Genomic DNA, 21,128 nt, shown 5'->3' with positions numbered 1-21,128 from the left:
GGCGAACAGCACAGACAGAGCAGTGGGAGGAGAGAGAGAGAGAATGTGAGGTTACATGGAAAGAAAATAAAGCTGGGATGACTTGTAATTCATAACAGTCAGTCACACATGCCCTCTGGAGTGTTAGAAAATCTCCTCTGTGATGGCTCCACCTCTGACAAAGCCCGTTAGTGACGAGCCATATAAATGTACAGCCGGGGTCGACGGTACCGTTCATTAAAATCCATCAAGGGGCCAACACTGCCCTGTCCGGTCTGTGTCTGGACACGTCCCTGTCTCTCATAATGGGTATTTTATTTGCCCTCGGTCTCAGCAGGACCATCGACTGCTGTATCTCAGGAGGAGTGTCCCATGTCTGAGGTCATGCCCGGCAAGTGGGATTTCATTAGCATACTGCAGAAACACTATGCATTTGCATCTCAGCAAATTCACAATCAGTGATTTTACGCAAGACTAACAAAGAAAAAGTTTATAAAACAGAATTGTGACATTACAGCCTTGTCAGTCAGACTGTTATTGACAAGAAGCTCAGAGAAAAGTTAAGCTCAAGCTTTGCTTCCAAATCTTCTCAAGATAAATCAAGGTTTTTTTTAACTGAAGAAAAATCACACGTGTAATCAGGAGCATGAACAGCAATCAGTGGATTAAGATGAGTGTCTTTACACCTAAGCTGGCCTTTATTGCTGCGCTCCTTTGTGGCGTTCGAAGGTCGGGGTCGGGGAATGCTAATTTCTCCTGCAACCAGTTAAAGTGGCAATGAGGGAGATGATCCGGTTGAGTTCATCGATGTGTAATAAACACTGAATGATTTCGACCTTTTCTGCAGGACAAAGATCCGCAGCCTACCTCGTCCTGTGTGAGGAAGGTTTCACTCTGCAGCGGTTTCAGGTAGATCTCAAACAAGCAGTCCAGGTCCTATAAGTGGGGAAAGAAGCAGAAGGTGGTCAGTCATCTGTGCTTTATTCCTGAACATGCTCATCCTTTAAAGTCCCCTCCATCATCAGAGTTCTGTCTTTATAACCTCCGCAATCACCTCATTTCCCTCCCGTTCCCCTCTCTATCCCTGCAGCCCGCTCCTTTAATATGGCTGTAGCTTGTCTTAGAATCAGCGAGAATATTCTCATTAGGCTGATTTATGAGCATCCTCCTCTTCCCTCCTTCCCTTCAGCACCCCAGCCAGCGGTGCATGGATTCAGACGAAACGACCTGAATCAAGCTGCTCTGGGAAGGCAATCTCCTCCCTCAATTACGACTCAATGGTAGGCTGAAGAGGGAGGGGGAACGGATGAAGACAACAAGGAAATTTGGAAGAAGGGGAAGAAATCCTACAAGGGCTGCAGAGTGCAGAAGTTTGAAGGGTTCCGGCACATTTTTAATTTCATAGTTTCGAGACGGAAAAAACAGGTACAAAGGCAGAGAGAAAGCAGGGAACAAAGCAAGCAATGTTGAGGGAAGAAGAAAAGAAAGAAGAACACAAAGTAAGCATACAGGAAACGACAACGAACGAGAGAAAGAAGGACAGGAGAAAGTAAGATACGGCGAAAGAAATTATGGATTAAAAGAGGGAAATTATAAGAGGACAACTTTTGGACAAAGAAATCAGGACGTCTCAAAATGCAACCGCCCCCCCCCCCCATACTCATTAAGCCCTGAAAACTCATGAAAGACTGTAAGTTTATGATTTGTAGCTATTATTGTGCAGCAGAAAAAAAATAGTCACTATAATCAAAAACACCAAATCAGGATATAACTAAATAATGCCAGAGAGGTGTAAGAGGAAATTGAATAATTTTTAATGCTCAGACTTTTATATCCCACACTCTACGGTGGCTTCAATCAAGGCAAATGACTTAGAAAAAAAAAGTGACAGCGGATCACGTTACTAAATCCTTAGAAAGTGTGAAGCAGAGTTTGATGAAATATTAATCCACTTCTCTTACATCTAGTATTACAGCTGTCCAGTCTTTGTAGACTCACCTTCACGTAGGACTTCTCCGTGTCCACCAGCTCCTGGATGACCTTGCGCAGCCTCTCCGTGACGCTCATGTGCTTGGGGCAAGGTCTGAGCAGCGCGCCCTCTCTGGTGGGACTTGAGCCTGACTCGCCTCCCTGAGTTACCTTCACATCGTCCATCACACCCCCGGCTGCTGAGCCTTCCTGGAAGGAACTGTAGATGGTGCACACCGTGTCCACGCTCTGTAGGGGGCGACAGAGAGGACAGCGTATTTAGGTTAGGCAGCTTGGGGATTAGAACAGCCGGAAGAATAAAAATGGTGGATCGAGACTGCATGCCTCCACACATACGCTTCAATAAAAAACTATTTCTTCACATCTTCACCTCTAATGACTGACATTTCAAAACTTTATATTATAATTACGTAAATAAATCCATGGGCAATTTTGGGTTTTCTGAGAACATTGGAGATTTACTCATGCATTCAATCATTGGCTTTGTAGACTTCACAATGCATCTAAGATACCAAGTTAAATCTCAGCAGATCGCCTTGCTGCACATTTGATTGTTCCTCTGACACTATAACAAATGTCAGAAGTTTGTCAGGAAATCCCACGTTGCCATGTAATACTTTGTTAGAGTGTTTAATGTGTGCTAATTTACAGCTAAATAAAAGGAAGCTCAAACATACTTTTCTGACAGGTGGAGCCCCGTGGATTACTCAGCGTCATATCATTTACAGAGATGTTCTCTACAGGCAGATGATCTGCTTTACTTTGCATTCATTCCACCTGTACAGCCTCAGGAAAACGAACATATGCTTTAGGCAACATATTGCAAAGTTCCGCCTGTGGCTGGTTGAGACGTTACAGTCTGTTAGCGGCTGCCGCAGAAAATGAGCAATTAAGAAGTTGTCACTTATATTACATGGAAAGCAATGACGGAGGGAAAAAATCCACTTTCTACATTGTTTACCAACTATGAATTCACATTCTTTTCACTTTGGTTCGGTTTAATTTAGTTGATGCAATGAGAGATCAGCATAATTGGTCAATTTTAGCTTAATTGGCGCTGAGCTGTGACTGGCTGGTCAGAAGTAAACAGCTATTTAAAAGAGTGTACCATCTACAACATGCACATATGTCTGTGGGTCATGCTAATTGCTAAAATAACAATTGCAAAGTTTTGCAAAACTCAAAGATGATAAATCGGCCACAAAATTCTGATTGGTGCATCTCAAGATCCAAGTGCTCTTGCTCCATAATGGCTATTCCTCCTAGCTGCAGGTGAGTGACATGATGTTGCATTATAATCTATGGCCAGCTCCTGACATCAGCTGAGGCTGATAGGTGCCAGCAAAGGCAGTTTTTTTCAATCTGCTGCTCAGCAACACACAGCAGAGGGACAGTCCAAGTGCCAAGAAAAACAGCTGCTCAGCAATCTCCGACTTCCCCCTGTGTGTGTGTGTGTGTGTGTGTGTGTGTGTGTGTGTGTGTGTGTGTGTGTGTGTGTGTGTGTGTGTGCAGGTATTCTAAAATGTCGCTTCGGGAAGCAGTCGAATGCAGCTCACCCCACTAAAGCACGTACAGCAACAGACATGGATCGATAGGCCCTCCGTTCGGACGCCGGGGCCGCCGAAGCGCATGCCTGCACACAATGCGAGCAGCGTGTAAAAGCCTGTCTCAGTCATTTAGCTCGGGCACTGGTGTGAGCTGCCACCCCTCTACAAACTCCCAGGGAGTCCACAGACAATCAGGACGTCCGTTAATAAGCCGGCGGCTCATCAGCTGGCTCATTATAACACGGTCACTCCAGAGATGTACCTCCCTGAATGTAAGCGAGGACTCCACGTCTCTGGGAAACAACTAAGAAAAAAAAAGGAGGCAGTTCTTGGGAGTATTAGCTGATAATTGCAAGGGGACCGAATGTCTCCATGCTTGCTGAGAATGTCTCCCAATTTGACTTGACAGGCAACCTTATGTTCTCGTAAACATGAACCCACAGCTACGCGAGCATCCAGGCAGAAGCTGATCGTTTGCTGAGCCGATCGGCAGCATTTTCTTAAATGCGACTGAGCGCGTGTCAGCTTTCTCTTAGCTTGTAAACACTGCTGCTGACACACTTTCCCTTTGAAGATCATAAAGCCTGCCGGTGACGACGCAGTGGCAGTCAGCCCTCATTTAGTGATATACACTTTGGGAAAACTCCCACCAGGCAGACGGACAGGGAAGGGAGAGACGGCCTGAAGGAAGCACGGAGGTTAAAGGATATCAGAGCAACAAATTCATCAAGCAGCCCACTCATGCATCCAGACGGGGAGGGGAGCAGGCTTCGGGAGAGTGATAACACTCACATGCGACGCTTATTTCTGCTCCAGACACCCACAGGGAGGGGTTGTCGGGTTCTCTTCAAACAAGTATGTGCCTGGTAGCATAAATCTCCACTCAAATGCTTAGTTAATTCTCATCACATTCTAGTACTGGCCCACTACGTGCAGCTCCAGCTCGCATACGACTGTGAGAGCGTGGAGGATTCAAAGCTCGAGAACAAAGACTGAAGATGCTTACAATTTTGCTCAGAGAAACCCAATTTCGTTCACTTCAATACACACACAAAAAAATAAATGTATTCGCCGGAGCTCGACTAGATAAGGCGGGCAGAGAGAAACAGACGGCGAGAGAGGACGGGTGGGGGCTCCGCACTCATGACTCAGGAACTGCAACTGCCTCACAACAATCCAACCAACACAGCCTGACAGCCAGCCCAAATAACCAATTAAAAGCTAAGGACGTGAGCCAGAGGAGACGGGAGGAGAAGCCGGGGAGAGCTGTGAAGAACAAGTGGATCTGACAGCGCTGCTGTGAATTCCTATTCAGGGGCTTTCTGGCTGACAGGTATCGGCTCCGCGTTACGTTTGTACCTTAGCTCATGCCCTGAAGTCGATTCAGAACATACGGCTCTGCAGATCTTTACAGATTAGAAAACAAGGCGTGATCAGAGAAGGGCTTGATGTAGTTTCCTGATGGGATTCTGGTCAACAGCTAGCTGGATTTTTTTTTTTTTTTTGAATTCATTGCATGCAAACATGTAGAGATTCGGAAAAATTTGTCACCACACAGAGCAAAAGTGTGTAAAAAGCCTTGAAAGAAACTCATGTTTTATTGCAGCAGAATAATCTCAAAACGGAAAAATCACCTAAATCAACAGCAGCCCTAAAAATTATTTAAAGATACAGAGGTCTAAAAAAAAAATGTGATATACGGTAACTTGTTTACTTTTTTGACTTAATCAGTGTTTTTAATAACATCTAATTAGTAATTAATAATTATCTGCTTCATTGGGTTATAAATACTGGCTGACACAGTATTTGAATCCACATTTATCTTCCTAACTGGATGGTAGTTAGGAATGTAAAAAAAAATGCAGCAACTAGAACAACTTTTAGACACCATCAACATGCCAATCTATAATTTCAAGGTGTTCTACAATCCCAAACATAAACCTGTGTTTTTAGTTTCTACTTTGACTATAACTGGAGCTCTGTGATTTGGTCGGATGAGACTAAATTTGAGCTTTTCAGCAACAAACACTCAACACAAAGGATGAATATGTGGAAAAGCACCTCATGCCCACTGTAAGACACGGTGGAGGGTCTGTGGTGATGATGTGGGAGTGTTTCCAGTCCCAAGATTAGGGGTACTTTGTTACAGTCATGATGTCTTTGAAATGCCAGGAAATAATCCAGAAAATTAAAAAATGTGTTGCTAATGGATCTTTCAGCAGAAAGAAATAATCCAAAACATCAACACAGAAGTGGCTCACCACATACAAAATCAATGTTTTCTCCATTCACATCTCAGCCTTCAGACCCAAACCTTCTAGCCTTGAAGGTAAGATGGAGGTAAAGAGGAACGGTGAAAGATCTCTCTGTGTGCTCTAACCTTGAGAAATGCTGTGGAGAAAAAGTCAGACCCGTCCTGTTTAATAATGGTTGTAAGAACAATTGTGCCACCAATACATTTGTAAACAACTACATCTTAAATAAGGATCTCTCCATCTATGCCTAACAGATGAGTACAAATGTAAGGTTACAATTTTCTTTCAAGCCATGTAAAATCTACTTGCAATCAAGACAGATTAAAAAAAAAGCGGAACTTAAAAAGTGATTTTGCCTTCACGCTGTTAACTATTCCAGTGCCAATCAAGAAGCTCCTCTTTAAATTTGAGCAGCGACACAAAACGGCAAAGCGAAGCATCAAACACGAGAGCGTAAAGTGCCACTACCTCCCCCAGCCTTCTGGTCACCAGGAAGAGCAGTCTGTAGAGCAGCCTCCATGCCGCTGTGGCGTGCCGCCGGGTCCTGCGAGCCAGCGAACAGCCTTTCCTGTGCAGCTTGCCTCCCCTGAACGTCGGCATGGCCGATCGGCTCTAAGACACCTGCCGTATATCAGATATACGGCTTCACCGCCTGGAAATTCTTAAAATCCACTAAGCTTCTTGGATTTTCTTCACCTTCCTTATGTTTTTTTCCTCATTCGCAGCCCGTCTTCCCAGTTAGGCCTGGATCACACGCCTCGGTTCCGAGCCCACCTCTGCCTCCCGGATCGAGCCGGGCCCAATAGGGATGGACTGATTGATTTGCCTTTCTGGGAGCGTGGGCAGAGTGAAAGCGCCTGCTGCCGGCTTGATTTGCATGTCAATCAGAAGAGGAAAGTCTGACCACTTCTTTGGGGACTTGTTCCACTCGCAGCTTTCACAGTCCATCTTCGGCATCATCACTGCAGTCTGGGTCCCCGCACCTCGCCTCCATCTCTCACCTTCCTCCTCGGCTACAGAGGAACTCTCTGGTGTGGCTTCCAGAGAGCTTAGCGGAGAGGCCAGGGGCTGGACTGGTGTCCTGCCTCTCAATAGCAGCAATACAATGTAGAGTGTTCTGGCTTGTTACCTCCACACACAGAGGAATGGCTGACTCAAAAATGGGAAGCTCTGAGCCAGCGGGGGTAACAGGGCAGGAATGTCAGCTATGGCCTCGCACAAAAATAAAACATGACATCTATTGCTCGGTGAACAACGTAGCTTCACGAGGAATTAATAAACAGATGGAGGCTTTCTACTAAAAGACCTGCACTTGTAGAAAGTGAGTGATATGAAGGTGATTATCACCTTGAGCACTGCAGGAGGTTATGATTAGTGCAGGCAGCAGTGAATAAATGTGCATTAAGATTTGTTTACAATTCCTTCACGTCTTAGGTCCATAACAGACTTTATCAATATCAACCAATTTGGGGGTTAAACTGAAAAATATGTTTTCTCCCAGCTCATAACTGCATCAAAACTAAGATTTCCCACCAAAATTTTACTCAACATGTATTTGTTGGACTTATTTAAGTTAAATTAAATTAAATAAAAAAATAAATAAATAAAATAAGCCACATGGCTTTGATACATTCCCTCATTTTCCTAAGTCAAAATCACTACCAGACCACTTTTCTTTCCTTTTTATGAATAAGAAAAAAGTGAAAGTGATGATCAGTTTTACTGGCCAGGTTTGTGCATACAAAAATTAATCTGATGTAAGCTTTAAATGCCCTCAACAATACTCCTATCTAATGTTAAGAAACATGACGGTTTGGGACATGTTGGCATCCATCTGGCAACGAGAAATTCAAGTGTGGTTCTGTCATCTCTGCAGAAAACATGGAAATTGCTATGCTAAGTAAGTAATTGTGAAAATATGATGCCGAAGACGGCTTAATTTTTTTTTTTTCTGTAATCTTTTTGCCTTGTTTTACAGCCACGGCTCTTTCACCCAGACTGTGTGCAGGATCAAAGCTCTTCCTTTATGGCCTTAAATTACAGCTCTTGCAGTTAAAACCTGTACAAGTACAACTTTATAAAAATCTTAATCGGCCACTCAAGCCAAAAATCATCTCTCATTGCTGGTCTTTGACCTTAAAGTTGCTCAGCAGATGCAATTCTTTAAAAGTGAGACGACGTGTGAATCACGTCACCAATTAACAAAATGTAAATCATATTTCAAGAATTGTTTTCAAAGCATTTTTTTTCCCCACACAAACACTTGCAAGAGATGCAAAAAGATCTGAAAGCTGGTGTGTGTGTGTGTGTGGGGGGGAGTTGGGGGGGGAAGGCAAGACAAACGACAAACACCATCTCTATCACCCCTTTAACGCTCTGAGTCAATATGTGCAGAGCTGCTGCTTTGCAATGAAACGCTGCACAAAATCAAAGGAAAAGCCTTACACGTCACCCGCAGAGGAGCTCTGCCTTTGCTGATATAAACAAACGCATGTGGGAAGGCAGAGGATGAAAAAGACAGGATGAAATGCAGGCCTGCCCCCGTGGGGTGGCTTTACCCGTCCCTCGCAGAAAACAACCCTGTCCCGACACTGTAAGGCAGCAGCAGCCACCCGGCTGCCGGTGATTCATGTGCCATCTTAGCGGGCTTGTAGAACCACAATGCCACCTTCTTTTCAACGCTTCCCCAATAAAAGAAAACACCGACTCGTAAATCAAACGGAGCAGAAGGGAGGAGAGGGAAAGATGAGGGGGAGGGCCGGTCCCGTTGCGCTTCACTCTAGCCCATTTACGCCTTTTATTATTCATCCTTAACAAATATTATTCCCGCAAAGTCTCAGAGGACTTAAAGAGAGGAGTGTGTTTTAATAATGAAGCCAGCTTCAGATTAAAGCACCTGTTCTACTCTATTCAGATCCACTTCACTGCATGACTGCCGGAACAACGGCGGAAGGGATGCTGGCATTATGCAGCATTCTAAAAGCAAAACGTCTAAAAATAAACTAATTTAATTAGAGAGGTTTTTCTGATGACAATGAAGTGCACAAACTTCTAAATGGCGACATTTTTCTTCCATCCTAAGAATACACTGAAGCCGGGGTGAATCGAAGGTGAAATGTGAATTAGCATCACTATTCAGTTTTCAGTGTTTTTCATGTAGTACAAGTATTTCACAACAGAAGGGCTCTACTGAGGGAGGAACCTTTTTTTTTTTTTTGCTTAGTTATTTCATCTTATTTTAAGGTAGATTATTTAATGTAATATTCCGCTCATTTGTCAAATACAAAATTCAAGTTTTAGTCAAAGTCTGATGGTTGTCTCTATTCAAAATTGTAAATAAGTAAGTAAAGATTAAAAAAAGAACAAAAAATAGAAATGGAACCCTAAAAACGAGTGATCAAATCAATCAAATCAATCTATTGTCATACCAGAGTGTACCGAACTGTAAACGAACCAAAAGCTCCACTCTGATACAACTTTTGTTCTTCGATTGGTACGTTGTTTGTTTTTCTTTAATCGGCGGCAGTGAGTTTGCTGCCCGCGTCGGGTTTCCAGATTGCCGGGGGTACGGTGTTTTTTGCTGTAGGGATGAAATAGAACATTGTTTCGTCTGGATCTTAAAATTGTCAAGTTGAAAGTACTCGTTAGTGTTTTGTCGTTTTTATTTGCTCAACAATAAAGCAAAACTTGCTGTTGATGTTTTTAATGAAACAAAGTGGTCTGACTTTTATAGCAAATCTGTAATTCATCAACCATAACCCAATTTTCTCTCTTAGAAACTGGGTTATGTAACCAAGTTTGAAAAGTGGGTTCCCCCACATGTCCTCTTTTGAGTAAAAGCGGCTGCACCTTTGTGTTTCTGTTTACAAGAAAACAAAAATGAAAGCAAAAAAAAAAAAGAAGACATGCTCAGTGAAAGACAAATACTTTGTGTTGTTCCAAAACATTTCCATTTAAGACAATCCTAATTTTTCTGCCTCTTGTTCGTAAGGCCTCGCCTCAGTAAAAAATTTGTCACTAATTATTTTTAGTAAGGTTATGTCAGGCCACACTCAAAGCAGTCTTGCATTGCATTCAGAATCCATAGAAAAGCTTTTCAGGGTTAAAAATGCTCACAGGCCACACTTTGGACATCCCAGCCTGAAGGAACATTTAATCCACTCAGTTTCCAGAAATGCCTTTTAAAGTCAATTAAAACCATTTAAAATATCCACCACATAAAAAAATAACGGCGTGCAACAGAATTCCAAAGTGTGCAATATTGCAAAAGCAGAGGACTGTTTGGATGCAATATTTGGCAGACCATAATATGTCAGATACCAAAAACTCTGCCAGCTAAGAATACATGTAGCCTTTTACATTTTGTGATGCCCACATCAGATCTCAGTGACTTGGAGGCTAGACCTCAATAAATGTCCAGATTGTGTCCAAACATTACAAATGTTATGGCAAAACTCAACAATGACAACACATTTTCCTAAAATCATGCAAACTTAGTCTGGATTCTGCATTATTTGCACACAGCATTCCTAAAATGACGCTTTAGTTTAAAAACGGATATATTGCACTAAATAAAACATTAAAATGTATGGGAAAAGGAAGGAAAGAATACTCCTACTATTACTATAATGCTATTAAGATACTAATAATGCTGGAAGCAAACAACCTGGATTCCTGCAATAACTTCTGCGTACTTTTATCATGTCTTTACAAAACCATGATTGATTTAGACACAATTATGACACAAAACGTTCCCATCTTTACATCCGTAGCACATAGTTACCGCCTGCTTGGACCCTCTCTGGCATTGCAGACAAGCAGAAACGTCCTCTGCCAGACAGGCCACCTTGCTTTTGACGAGACGCCCCAAACCGAGTAGGGCAGACCCCAGATTCACGTCGTCCTCCTCGGCTTCAGAGCCGGATGGCCAGAACCAACACATGGCAAACAGGGAGCACAGGGTATGGGCCGGCGACTGGTCCTGCACGAAGATCTCAAATAACGTGGTGAGGTAGAGGGACGGCTGAAGGTCTTCATCGCTCCTGGTCAGGCCTGAAGTCGGCACGGCTCCCTCTGAAGTAGCCATTCCTCGGTATCATAATGGGCCGTGTGGGTTCCTACAGTAAGTTTGTAGCGCAGTCTTGTTTACAGATGGGTAGACTGACAAGAGGAGGCTCGCATTAACTGGACTGCCAGCACTAAGCCCTGATTATTAGCCTGCTCATGACCAGATGGCGGCTGATGGGCTTAATCATAATACAAACGCACATCTTCAAATGATTCCCTCCTCCTGCTTCACAGGCTCAAACACACACACCCGAGTAAAAGAAAATCTCTCGAGTTTAAAACGACGCATCAAGAAGGCACATATACTTATGTCTGCAGGCAGAACTTTTGAAGTTAAAGTTTACACTTTTTTTTTTTAAAGGCGTTATAACACTTCATACTCCTCTTGTCCACCAAGAGGAGTAGAAAAGGAACGCAATCAGAAGGGCAGGGGAAATGATATTGCAACAAGGCGGGAACCAGAAATGTTGCAACCATCCAAGTGTGTGTATGCCTGTTTTATACAAAGCCTAATAACATCAGCGTCTAAATTAGATGAATCAAGCTGGATCTCCACTCTGGTAGGCAGACAGAGCACGACTCCACCTAGGGTTCTCTTTATAAGTCTATTTAAATGCTCTTACAGAAATGTCTAGTCTGGACGAATGCAAAGAAGCTTAATATGTCTGTTCGCTGTATAACCTTTAGCTTAAATCAAGACGGGAATGTTGAATTTCACAATGTCAGGCTGGAGGAACAAAAATAGGACAGTGGCAACAATATAATGCAAATTATTAGTAAAATGACGTCACAGAAGCTCGTAAAGTAAAGCGAGCAAGAAGGAAATATGTTCTTGTTGCACATACAGAGACTTCTGTGCACCAACCAACATTTTGACACATCTAAGAAGCCTGGGTTGTCTCAGGGTTTTTACCAGAAGTAAAGCCTTACTAGTAGGCTCAAAGTACTGTAAATAGACATGAATTTCTTGTATTCCTAACAGTCCCAGAAACGGATCTGTCTAATGAGGTTGTGCCGCCTGACGTCTTTAATCATGCAGCACAGAGCAACAAGCTCGAGTCTCATACGACTCTGAACTTTCTGAGCGCTCTGGCTTTACTGAAGATGCCTTCAAAATGTCATGACGACAATAATAAAACATGACTCGGGTCTTTTGTAACACACAAGGTCAGTTTACAAAGAGAGCAAAAAAAAAAAAACTACCAAAAAACATAAAGAAACATGTTCACAAGGAGTATAGGCAGTCTTAACTAGGCAGGTTTTAAATCTGGATTTAAATAGGGGAAGAGTATCAATGTCGCGGATTCCTGGTCGGAGATAATTCCAGAGTTAGGGAGCAGAACAGGAGAGAGTTCTGCTACTCATGGTACCGAATTGAGCAGAGCGAACAGTGAGGTGGATAGAAGAGGAGAATCTGAGGAAGGGAGAGAAGGTGGCAACATGAAGGAGGTCAGATCAACTAAGAAGGGATCAGGGGGAAGGGAGATGTTGGATGACCTTGGATGTTAACATAAGAATTTAGAATTTCACTCTGAACTTGACCGGGAGCCAATGGAGCTCCAGTAAAACTGGGGTGTTATAATAAAATGAAGATGATCCAAGCAGCTGAGTTCTGGACCATTTGAAGCTCATGGAGGGATTTTTGAGGGAGATCAAAAAGAAGAGAATTGTAATAATCAATGCGGGACGTAACGATGCTATGGGCAAGAGTTGAGGGGAGAGATGGAGACGATTAATGTTGCATAGATGGAAATATGCAAACCGAGTGATATTAATGTGAGATGTGAAAGATTTGGAGCTTTCAAGGAGAACACACAGACTGTGGAGCTGCCAACAGAGAGAGAGAGAGAAACCGTCTGTTTTGGATAACACTGATTCAGTTCCAACAAGGAGTTCAGTTTTATCACAATTTCAAAAAGATAAATTTGACCATTACAGAATAGTTCTGGTCACAAAAACACAGAGCTAGTCATGATGTGGACACTAACATGCCATAATGTTTATTAATTTCATTCTTCTGTTTTTTTTGTTTGTTTTTTGTTTGTTTTTTGTGAAACTTTCTTAATAAAGCATATATTTACTCAAGTTTATCACACCTGCCCAGGTCAATGTTAAGCTATGTCTAGATTTAGAGGGATAAGGAAACAAATAGGAAAAACAAAAACAAACAAAAAAAACCCCATCTGTTTTAATGTTGCCTGTAAGCATCTTTCCGCCCTCTATCCATAACAAACCAGTTTAGCTTGAGGTGTCTTGTGGGAGTTATCCAAGACCACTTTGGCTGACATCAACAATCGATTGGTTCAGCTCATAACGGAGCCACATCGCCGTGTTAAACTGTTTGCTACGGTGCTTTCAATCCAAACGTTTCATTACGTAACACCAACACATGGATTACGGCGATGGCAAACGACACCTACGACGAGAACAGACACGTGAAGATCTCTCTTGTGTTGGAGCAAACCGCAATGTGGCCCGACCAATTAATCAAAGGTGGTCGCTCTCTAATGAGGCCGCTGATTACAAGATGCGACAAGAGACTTGAAATTCGTCCTTCTCCTCCATCTTTCTCCCATGACTTTTATATCGTGCAGGCAGGCACAAACCCATTTGCTGATGTGGGGACGATTTTCTACCCGGTGACTCAATTTTTCTCTCCCTCTCTGCCGTGGAGAATGAGCAGACGGCTGCACTGTGATTAAATCTAGCTCTGCATGAAAGCAAAAATGTGATTTACTAGCAGCAATATCTTGCCCTGTGTTTTATCTCCATTTATTTTTAAATTCCCATCACAGTGCCTGACATAGCTGATCAAAAAAAGTGGCATTTGTCTCCTTTTGTGCCTCAGTGACGCAAGTGACACACATCGCAGGGCCTCCTTCCTGCGCGAACACACACACACCTATATTCCATTCATTCCCCAGTAAAAACACGACCGGCAGGGAGCTGAGCAGCAGAAGTGGTGCAGTGCAGATCCCAGCACAGTAGGACTGACTCATGTCGCTGGGCAAACAAAAAGAATGGAGAAGAAGAGGCTTGTTCTCTCCAGGTTTCCTCGTGGCTGACCTCAGGTCAAACGCTGGGTGGCGTTTTGTTTTGGGGATTTTTTCCGCACAGGCAATTAGGCAAGCAGCAATTAGGGAAGCTTTCCAGATATTTGGCACAAAATCTCTGTCTAAAAGTCCCTGCAGTAAATAGGCATCCCTTTTCGTTTAGCACAGATTACACAACGAGGAAATTAGCCAAACACGCGCTCGCAACGGCAACAACAATCACAGTACTCGGCTTTGTTTGGTAGGATGTAAAATGTGAGCAGAGAGAAGGTGAATATGCATGAACGTACGTGCTCATAAGCTTTCAGGCACTGAGCCATGTCTACATCATTAACACCTGGCTTTTTTTTTTTTTCCCAGTGACCACACACACTCATTAGTGCTCTCAATAAACACTGCTGTACAGATTTTAGCACATTACATTTCTACGTTGCAGAGAGGGGGAAAAAAAAAAAAAAAAAAGAACAACTCCCAGGGGGGGCAAGCTCACGCTTTAATGACTTCAATAAAAAGCAGTTTACAAAAAAAAAAAAAAACATGATCAGATAAAAACATGCATCAGAATCCACCAAATGTTATTAAATAATTACCTAAAAAAAAAAAAGACAGAACTCCTATAAAATGATTTGGTCACATTATCTGCAGTGCACTGGACCAAAGCCAAGACTCTTTAAGACAAATTAAAGAACGACTGGTGAGGAAAAACCAGTCTGTTTCGATTAATTACCACACAAAATAACGACACTGAGCGCTCGCAGGCCTTCCTCTCACATGCGTTCGTCTTCATGTGTGTACGTGCGCCTGAGGCAGTGGGAGAGCAAAACAGCCTCCTCTCCTGTCTGTGTGACAGTAATAAGCTGTGTTTGTACCGGTGGCTATGACGGAGGATCCTAATTATGGTAATGCTACGGATTGGTGCCAGTCTGCTTTGTGATGGCCCCACAGCTGCCACACAAGTGGGAGCAAGCTCAAAGCGACGTGTACGGTTCTTTTACCTTCTTCCCATCCACACACAGACACTCACTCACCCACACACTCGCACTCACACACACACACACACACACACACACATACAGTCCAGGAAAGATGGAGAAGGTACAGCATACCCACTCAAGCCCACCCTACCTTGCTGTGTTGAACGAGCCTGTGGGCACACTGGGAGTGATCATTCTCCAGGCCTACGCGGAGGGACTCTCCATTGTCTGCTGCAGCAAACACATCTGGAGAGAAAGAGCAGCAGAATGGCTGTCACACAGCTGTTTCATTTGAACTATTGTGGTTTTTCTGCTGCAGCTCATCCTACCAAACCACAGAAACAACGCTGGTTTGTTGCATTTTTAAACCGATGTTGTTGCCTGAAACTTAAAAAAGATCTCATGCCACAAATGGGGGCACGCATTCGCAGCGATGTGCCAAACAGGACACACATGGGAGTTTCTGCATAGAGACAATTACCTCTAGTTAATCAGGAGAAGAAACGTGAAGCACCGGCCCCAGCTGGAGTCCACTTCTAATAAATCTCCTCTAAACTCTTGACTGGACTTTGTTTCACAATCTTCTGAAGGATGCAGTTACGCCTGTTTGTTTGTGCCCCTTTTTTCTGCTGCACTTTGTCCTTCCACTAAGCTTTCCATTAATATGCTAGGATCCATTGCTCTCTGAATGGCTTGCTAACTTTTATTGGATTACCCTCCTATGTAGAGTGTCGATACCTGCCTCCTGAACAATTTCCACAATTGTGTCAAGAACAGCATCACATTTCTGTACAAAGATTACAATTTTTTGCCTACATGAAATATTAAAATATTCTGAAAAATTAAATTTAAATTTTCATTAGCTCTAAGCCATAGTCATCAAAATTAGGAGAAGTAAACCCTTCAAATCTGTGACGAATGTATACGAGTTTCGGTTTTTATTTGAATAAGTTTATTAGAAATCCACTAGCAAATCTCTCATGAATCCTACTTAAAAAAGATAAAGCTTCTTCTACATAACATGTTTATTTGCATACAACTGCTGATCGCAGGACGATGGTGTCAGAAAAGAGGAAAGTGAGTGTTTTGAGATCCAACATCTCAAGGGCAAACTCTCTAGCAGTTGGCAGATAAAACACATAAACTGTGATTGTAGCCTGGGAGACGGGCCAAAGTAACAGCAGGAAACAAAAGAAGGAAAAAAAACTTTTTTAAGCCTGCAATCACTGTCAACAAATCTTTTTACTGCTGGTGCAGATTTTCTAAAGATATAATCGACTTCCATTTCTCTCATCCTTTTATTTTGTGCATCAGGATCTCTAAAAATAAAACAGAATGCTGTCATCCAGCGAAAACAAAGGCTTTTTGTAATTCCTGTCATACAACCGTTAATTCCTCTGCTGGCAGCATTTACCTCCTCATCTCCTCTCATCAGCCGTGCCTTGGAGCAGACGCCCTCTAGGGCTGAAGAACAAAAACTGCAGGCGCTTTGATCACTTAAAACTGCCATAATGAGGCCTTCAAGTCATTAATCCCTTTGTGTTCAATTATGTCTATGCTGGAGGAAACGCTAATGAATTGCTTATAATTAAGATGACAATTAACACTTTCACTGAAACTGAAGCTTTTTGTTTATGTGCAGCACAAAATCCTCTGTAGATTGTAAATGAGGGAAACAGCAGCAACCTTTTTAAGATTTGAAACAACAACAAAAAAACAATGCATCAAGAGGGGCTAAGTTCATATCATGAACATCCTGAGGTTAAGTTTCCAAGTTAATGGCAACTAGAACAACATTCATTTATTTATTTTTTTTTGTTTCAGTGAAAAGCTTTGCCTGCCTGGTATCAGCTGTGCTTGTGTGGCGTGATAAATGACCTTACCGTTCGCCTCTGTCACCTCGCATCCACCGGGAGATTAAACCGGCCTGACAGGACACCATACACTCATGGAGATTATGAGCCTCCTGCAGTCCAAGGACCTCTTTCAGCCTTTCTCTACCTCCGATTCAAGTAAAACTGTTCGGCTTCATCTAAACTTCTTCTTTTTGCATTTCTCTTTTCACTTTCCCTCTGTGAAGAAGACCGACTCTGAGGAAGTGGAGATCTTAACTAAAACAGAAGTGAGCTGGTAATCTTGTGGCCTAAGTGTCAAAACTACCTACGGTCTCAGGCATTACAGTAAATGTTGGACAGCAGAGCAGAACTTTTCTATTTGCATGAACTTACATGAACATAAACAAAAGATGCAAAAATGCGGGAAGAGAAAAGCACCTCGAGGTTTCCACTACTGCGTAATCTTTTCCAGAGAATGACAAAGGATTTTTCAATAAAGGAAAGTGTTTAATTGATGACCGGATATACGTCAGAAGTATATCTGGTCACACAAACAGACTAAGTTGCTAAATTATTCCCATCTTCAGTGAAACGTATTGTCCCAGTCTTTAATGTAAGGAGACGCAGCTCAAATGTGAAAAAATGAACACACCTGAAGAGGACTTGGCTCGGTGATGCTTGCCGCGGACCTCCTGGCCGCGTTTGCCCAGAGGAGCGGGGCGGTCCGACGTCCGAGCTGATGGCGTGGGGCCATCCCGCCGAAGCCTCAGGTGCAGGGCCCGTTCAGAAAACAGGGTCTGGATCAAGGCCAGGTCCAGAGCAGACACACACTGGCCGTTCAGCACCAGGATCTCGTCGCCTGGACGGAGACCTGCATGCAAACGCAGGTGTGTTTCAGGAAAACAAAGCGGCCTACGGAGCACCTGCGACATGACTTAAACTCGAGGTGAAAGTGAGAAGCTGCCACCTTCGTTGAAAGCCAGCCCATCGGCGAGAACTTCGCTCACAAAAATCCTGCTGTTCCTCTGACTGTCAATGTGTCCCGTTATGGCAAAGCCTGAGGATTGGAAAAAAAAAAAAAAAAAGTTCAAAGCGAAGATGAATTAAATAAAACTCATGAGGCATGAGTAAACGTCATCTTAATTGAGCATTAATTTGTCCACAAGCTGGCTCACCAAAGTCGACGGTGCTGCTCGGCCTTCTCATGTGCAGCGCGAACACATTAGCAGAGACCACCTCCAGCTGATCCCAGACCTACGGCGAGATAGAAAATAAAATCAATACACAATAAAAAAATTAAAATAAAGCCAGAATAATAAAGAGTTATGTGTGTTCTTCAGACAGTGCATGCATGTCCTTCTCACCGTGTCGTGGAGAAGCTCGCCAGGAGCCAAGTATCGAACTTCCACATTCTGCCCTGCTTGTCTGTGTAGCCGGATGCAGTGCAAACCCGGGTCCAGCTGCTTCACCTGTTTACACAAGAGACCATTTAATGTTCAGCAGCCTGCATGAACACAACAATGTGACATATTTCATGCATCGGTACTTAGCTGGGCAGCTGCTTGTGCAGCAGAGGCGTAAATTATTTACCAACTTTTCACGTGGCGGAGAGACATAAAGACGCATTGCCCGAGCTATTGTTTGTACGTTGTGTCAACGTTTGTGCAGTCATTCACCGGGAGCAGTACAAAGTCGGAAACTAAACAACTCCTGCACAATGCAACTTTAAATACTGCTGCAGAAGCTTCAGAAGTTGTGGCTCAACTCTAACAACAAAGTTTAAATGTCTGTTTACTTAAAGACCAAACACAATTTTTACAACTTGACTGAGTTGTGTTAAGGCTTGTTGGTCATGATAACTATATTCGTTGCCATGAATAAAATATGGAATAAGCATGAATGAAAAAAGCTAACTAAAGCAAAAGTAGTGATAACACGGTGATGATAGGGTTTCCAGCACATACTACAGCTTGAAGACCTAACAAACTGGCATCCTATGGAGGGACCTAAAAGCTCTGACTCGAGCAAAGAGTAGCTGGCATATACCACAACAGTAAACGACTGAGGAAAAAATACAAAAAGTCTGTCAGCATTCTGATGTTGTCATTGTGACCGCCACTGTTAATCTGTTGTGCGCAGGAAGGCACAACAGATCACATGTAAGTGCAATCACACTTACATGTGATTGCAATTACATGTGCAATCACATGTAAGTGATTGCACTACATGTGCATCACTTACTTTATAACACTAGCAGCGATTGTGCAATTCTCAATATTCTCCAGAAAATCATATTTTACTAATGGGGTTTTAACTATATTCTTGTAACATAGCTGTCAAAGCTTTATTCTGAGGACGCCATCCGTAAGGTCACTCAAACACTGTCAGTCCGTTTGACCACAGCATCGTGCTGTGGTTGGAAGGGAGGTCAAAATACTGATAAAGAAAGTAGCTGAACTGAAAGACCATTTCCTTCATTTACCTCAGATACAGAGAAATATTTTTAGTTCAGCAAAGCCAAGAGCGCTTCGCTGATTTAACTCAACCTGCAAATCATCAGCAGGCGTTTTGTACCGACACAGGACATGAAAAGGTTTGCAATGTAAAACACGGCCCTTCTGTTTTAGCTGATAAACTTTCACAAACAGGTGGTCTGGCAGTTCACTCCCCACTTGTGCCATCTGTGCTGGCTGACCCACATTTAGCAAATTTATTTTAGAAAAACTGTCACAACCTTTTTCCTGTCTTTCAATAAGCGCTCACACATTCATTCAATAAATTCCCCCAACACTGAGGATCTAGATGATGCGTCATCATCCTTATATTGCACACACTTTTTTTTTTTTTTGCGAACCCATTGCTCAGAAAGTGCTTTTGACACGACTTGACTGCTTTGAAAACAATTGAGCAACCACATATGATTTATTAATGCTTCATACTTTCAATATTTAAAGCTTGCATGACTTCAAAATGTTATATTTGCCTATTAAGTTTGCATGAACTCCTACACTACACAATGAAATCAAAATGTCCTCGCTGCTTCTATTCACTTTTTTGTCCCCCTTCAGCTGTCAGAAATACTGTCCTCTCACTCTGGCGACATGTCATTTCTTTGAAAACCAACCTTGCAGGCTGCACAAAGAAGGTCGGCGGCTGTCTGGTGTTTTCTGATGGAAAGCTGGACCGTCAGGCCGTCCGGCATGCGCACGCATGTCAGCGTGTCTGAGGCGGCGTCGACGTTGTCCCAAATGCCCCCATCGGGTGGCGACATGGAGTAGATGCTGGTCAACATGTTAAGCTTCTGTGGGGGGAAAAAAAAACGAGGGAAAAAAATTAAGGTAAGTCCCAAAAGGGATAAGCAGAGTGAAGAGGATAAGCAGCATTAGAAAGAGAGGAAGTATAAAGGGATAAACACGAGATACAAAAGGTAAACGAGGAGGGAGTGACTGTGAGTCAAAGCACACAAATCAATACAGCTCCATTAGTCTGAATGCTTGGCTCCGGATCAAGCAGTAGCGCAAAGATGTCCAACAATTAGGTTTTCAGAAATTCATTTAACATCCATAGATGGCAGTTGCTGCACATTATAGTCATGATTATAGCTGTGTACACAAGATGATTGACAAGGGCCAAACTGGCTGGTGCTGACATCAGATAGAGGCTCAACGTGTTATAAAGTAATCATACCCATTTGTTGTAGGCAGGAAGTATGGGTATAACTGAACAGTAGAAGGAAAAGAAAAAAAAACAAAAAACATTTTCCCTAAATATTTTTAATAAATACCTGGAACAACTAACATGTCCACTATGAAAAATGGCAGTGATGTGAAATACACTGTAGTGCTGGAAGAAAATCCATTGGCGACTGCAAAAGAACGGAGACCGTAATAGAGGTTTTCGTTTCAGCCAGACAACAACCCCAAATATAAAGCTGGATCTACAAAATGTTAGAAACAACGTCCCATCTGATGGAACTTGGGATATTTTGCAAAGAAAAATAGGTCAAATTTCAATCTATAAAATGCAAAAGAGGTAGAGACGCAGCCCTGCAGCTGTCACCTCAGCAAAATGTTTATTTTTGTTTTTATTTTCAGTAATGATTCAGGAGAACTGAATACAATGGCATGCCACACTCTTCTGATATTATCTGTATAAATAAAATGTTGCAAGATTCCACACATTTCTTTTCCTTTTCCCCCTTACAATATTTTGGTCCATCAATAAAAATAAAAATAAAAATAAAAATAAAAAAACCTCCCCATAAAATACATTCAAGTTTGTGGTTTAAACATGAAAAATGTGAAACTGTTCAAGGGTGAATGAATACTTTTGCAAGGCTCATAATGTACATCGACAATGTGCTTGGAAAAGATTCCAAGATCTTGGAGGTAATTACTAGCTGCAGTATTTGTGGCATTAGGAGCAAGGT

The 21,128-nt window shown here is 42.6% G+C and overlaps 1 protein-coding gene across 4 annotated transcripts in view; it reads right to left on the bottom strand.

Moving 5' to 3' along the window:
* Window positions 1-21,128, bottom strand: part of tiam2a (TIAM Rac1 associated GEF 2a) — a 127,875-nt gene that overhangs the window by 10,147 nt on the left and 96,600 nt on the right. For all 4 annotated transcript variants that reach the window (XM_008399540.3, XM_008399539.3, XM_017302420.2 and 1 more), the window contains exons 10-17: window positions 19,824-20,000; window positions 18,064-18,168; window positions 17,875-17,953; window positions 17,667-17,756; window positions 17,352-17,570; window positions 15,016-15,110; window positions 1,978-2,196; window positions 847-915 (exon numbers count right to left, since the gene is read on the bottom strand). In XM_008399540.3, coding sequence (XP_008397762.2) covers window positions 847-915; window positions 1,978-2,196; window positions 15,016-15,110; window positions 17,352-17,570; window positions 17,667-17,756; window positions 17,875-17,953; window positions 18,064-18,168; window positions 19,824-20,000 — 1,053 coding nt within the window. The remainder of the gene's footprint in view (window positions 1-846; window positions 916-1,977; window positions 2,197-15,015; window positions 15,111-17,351; window positions 17,571-17,666; window positions 17,757-17,874; window positions 17,954-18,063; window positions 18,169-19,823; window positions 20,001-21,128) is intronic.

The sequence above is a fragment of the Poecilia reticulata genome, chromosome 22, assembly GCF_904066995.2.
Source record: "Poecilia reticulata chromosome 22, P_reticulata-male-v2, whole genome shotgun sequence".
Classification (NCBI taxonomy): domain Eukaryota; kingdom Metazoa; phylum Chordata; class Actinopteri; order Cyprinodontiformes; family Poeciliidae; genus Poecilia; species Poecilia reticulata.
The sequence above is the reverse complement of the archived record's forward strand: the minus strand, read 5'-3'. Positions and strand labels throughout refer to the sequence as shown.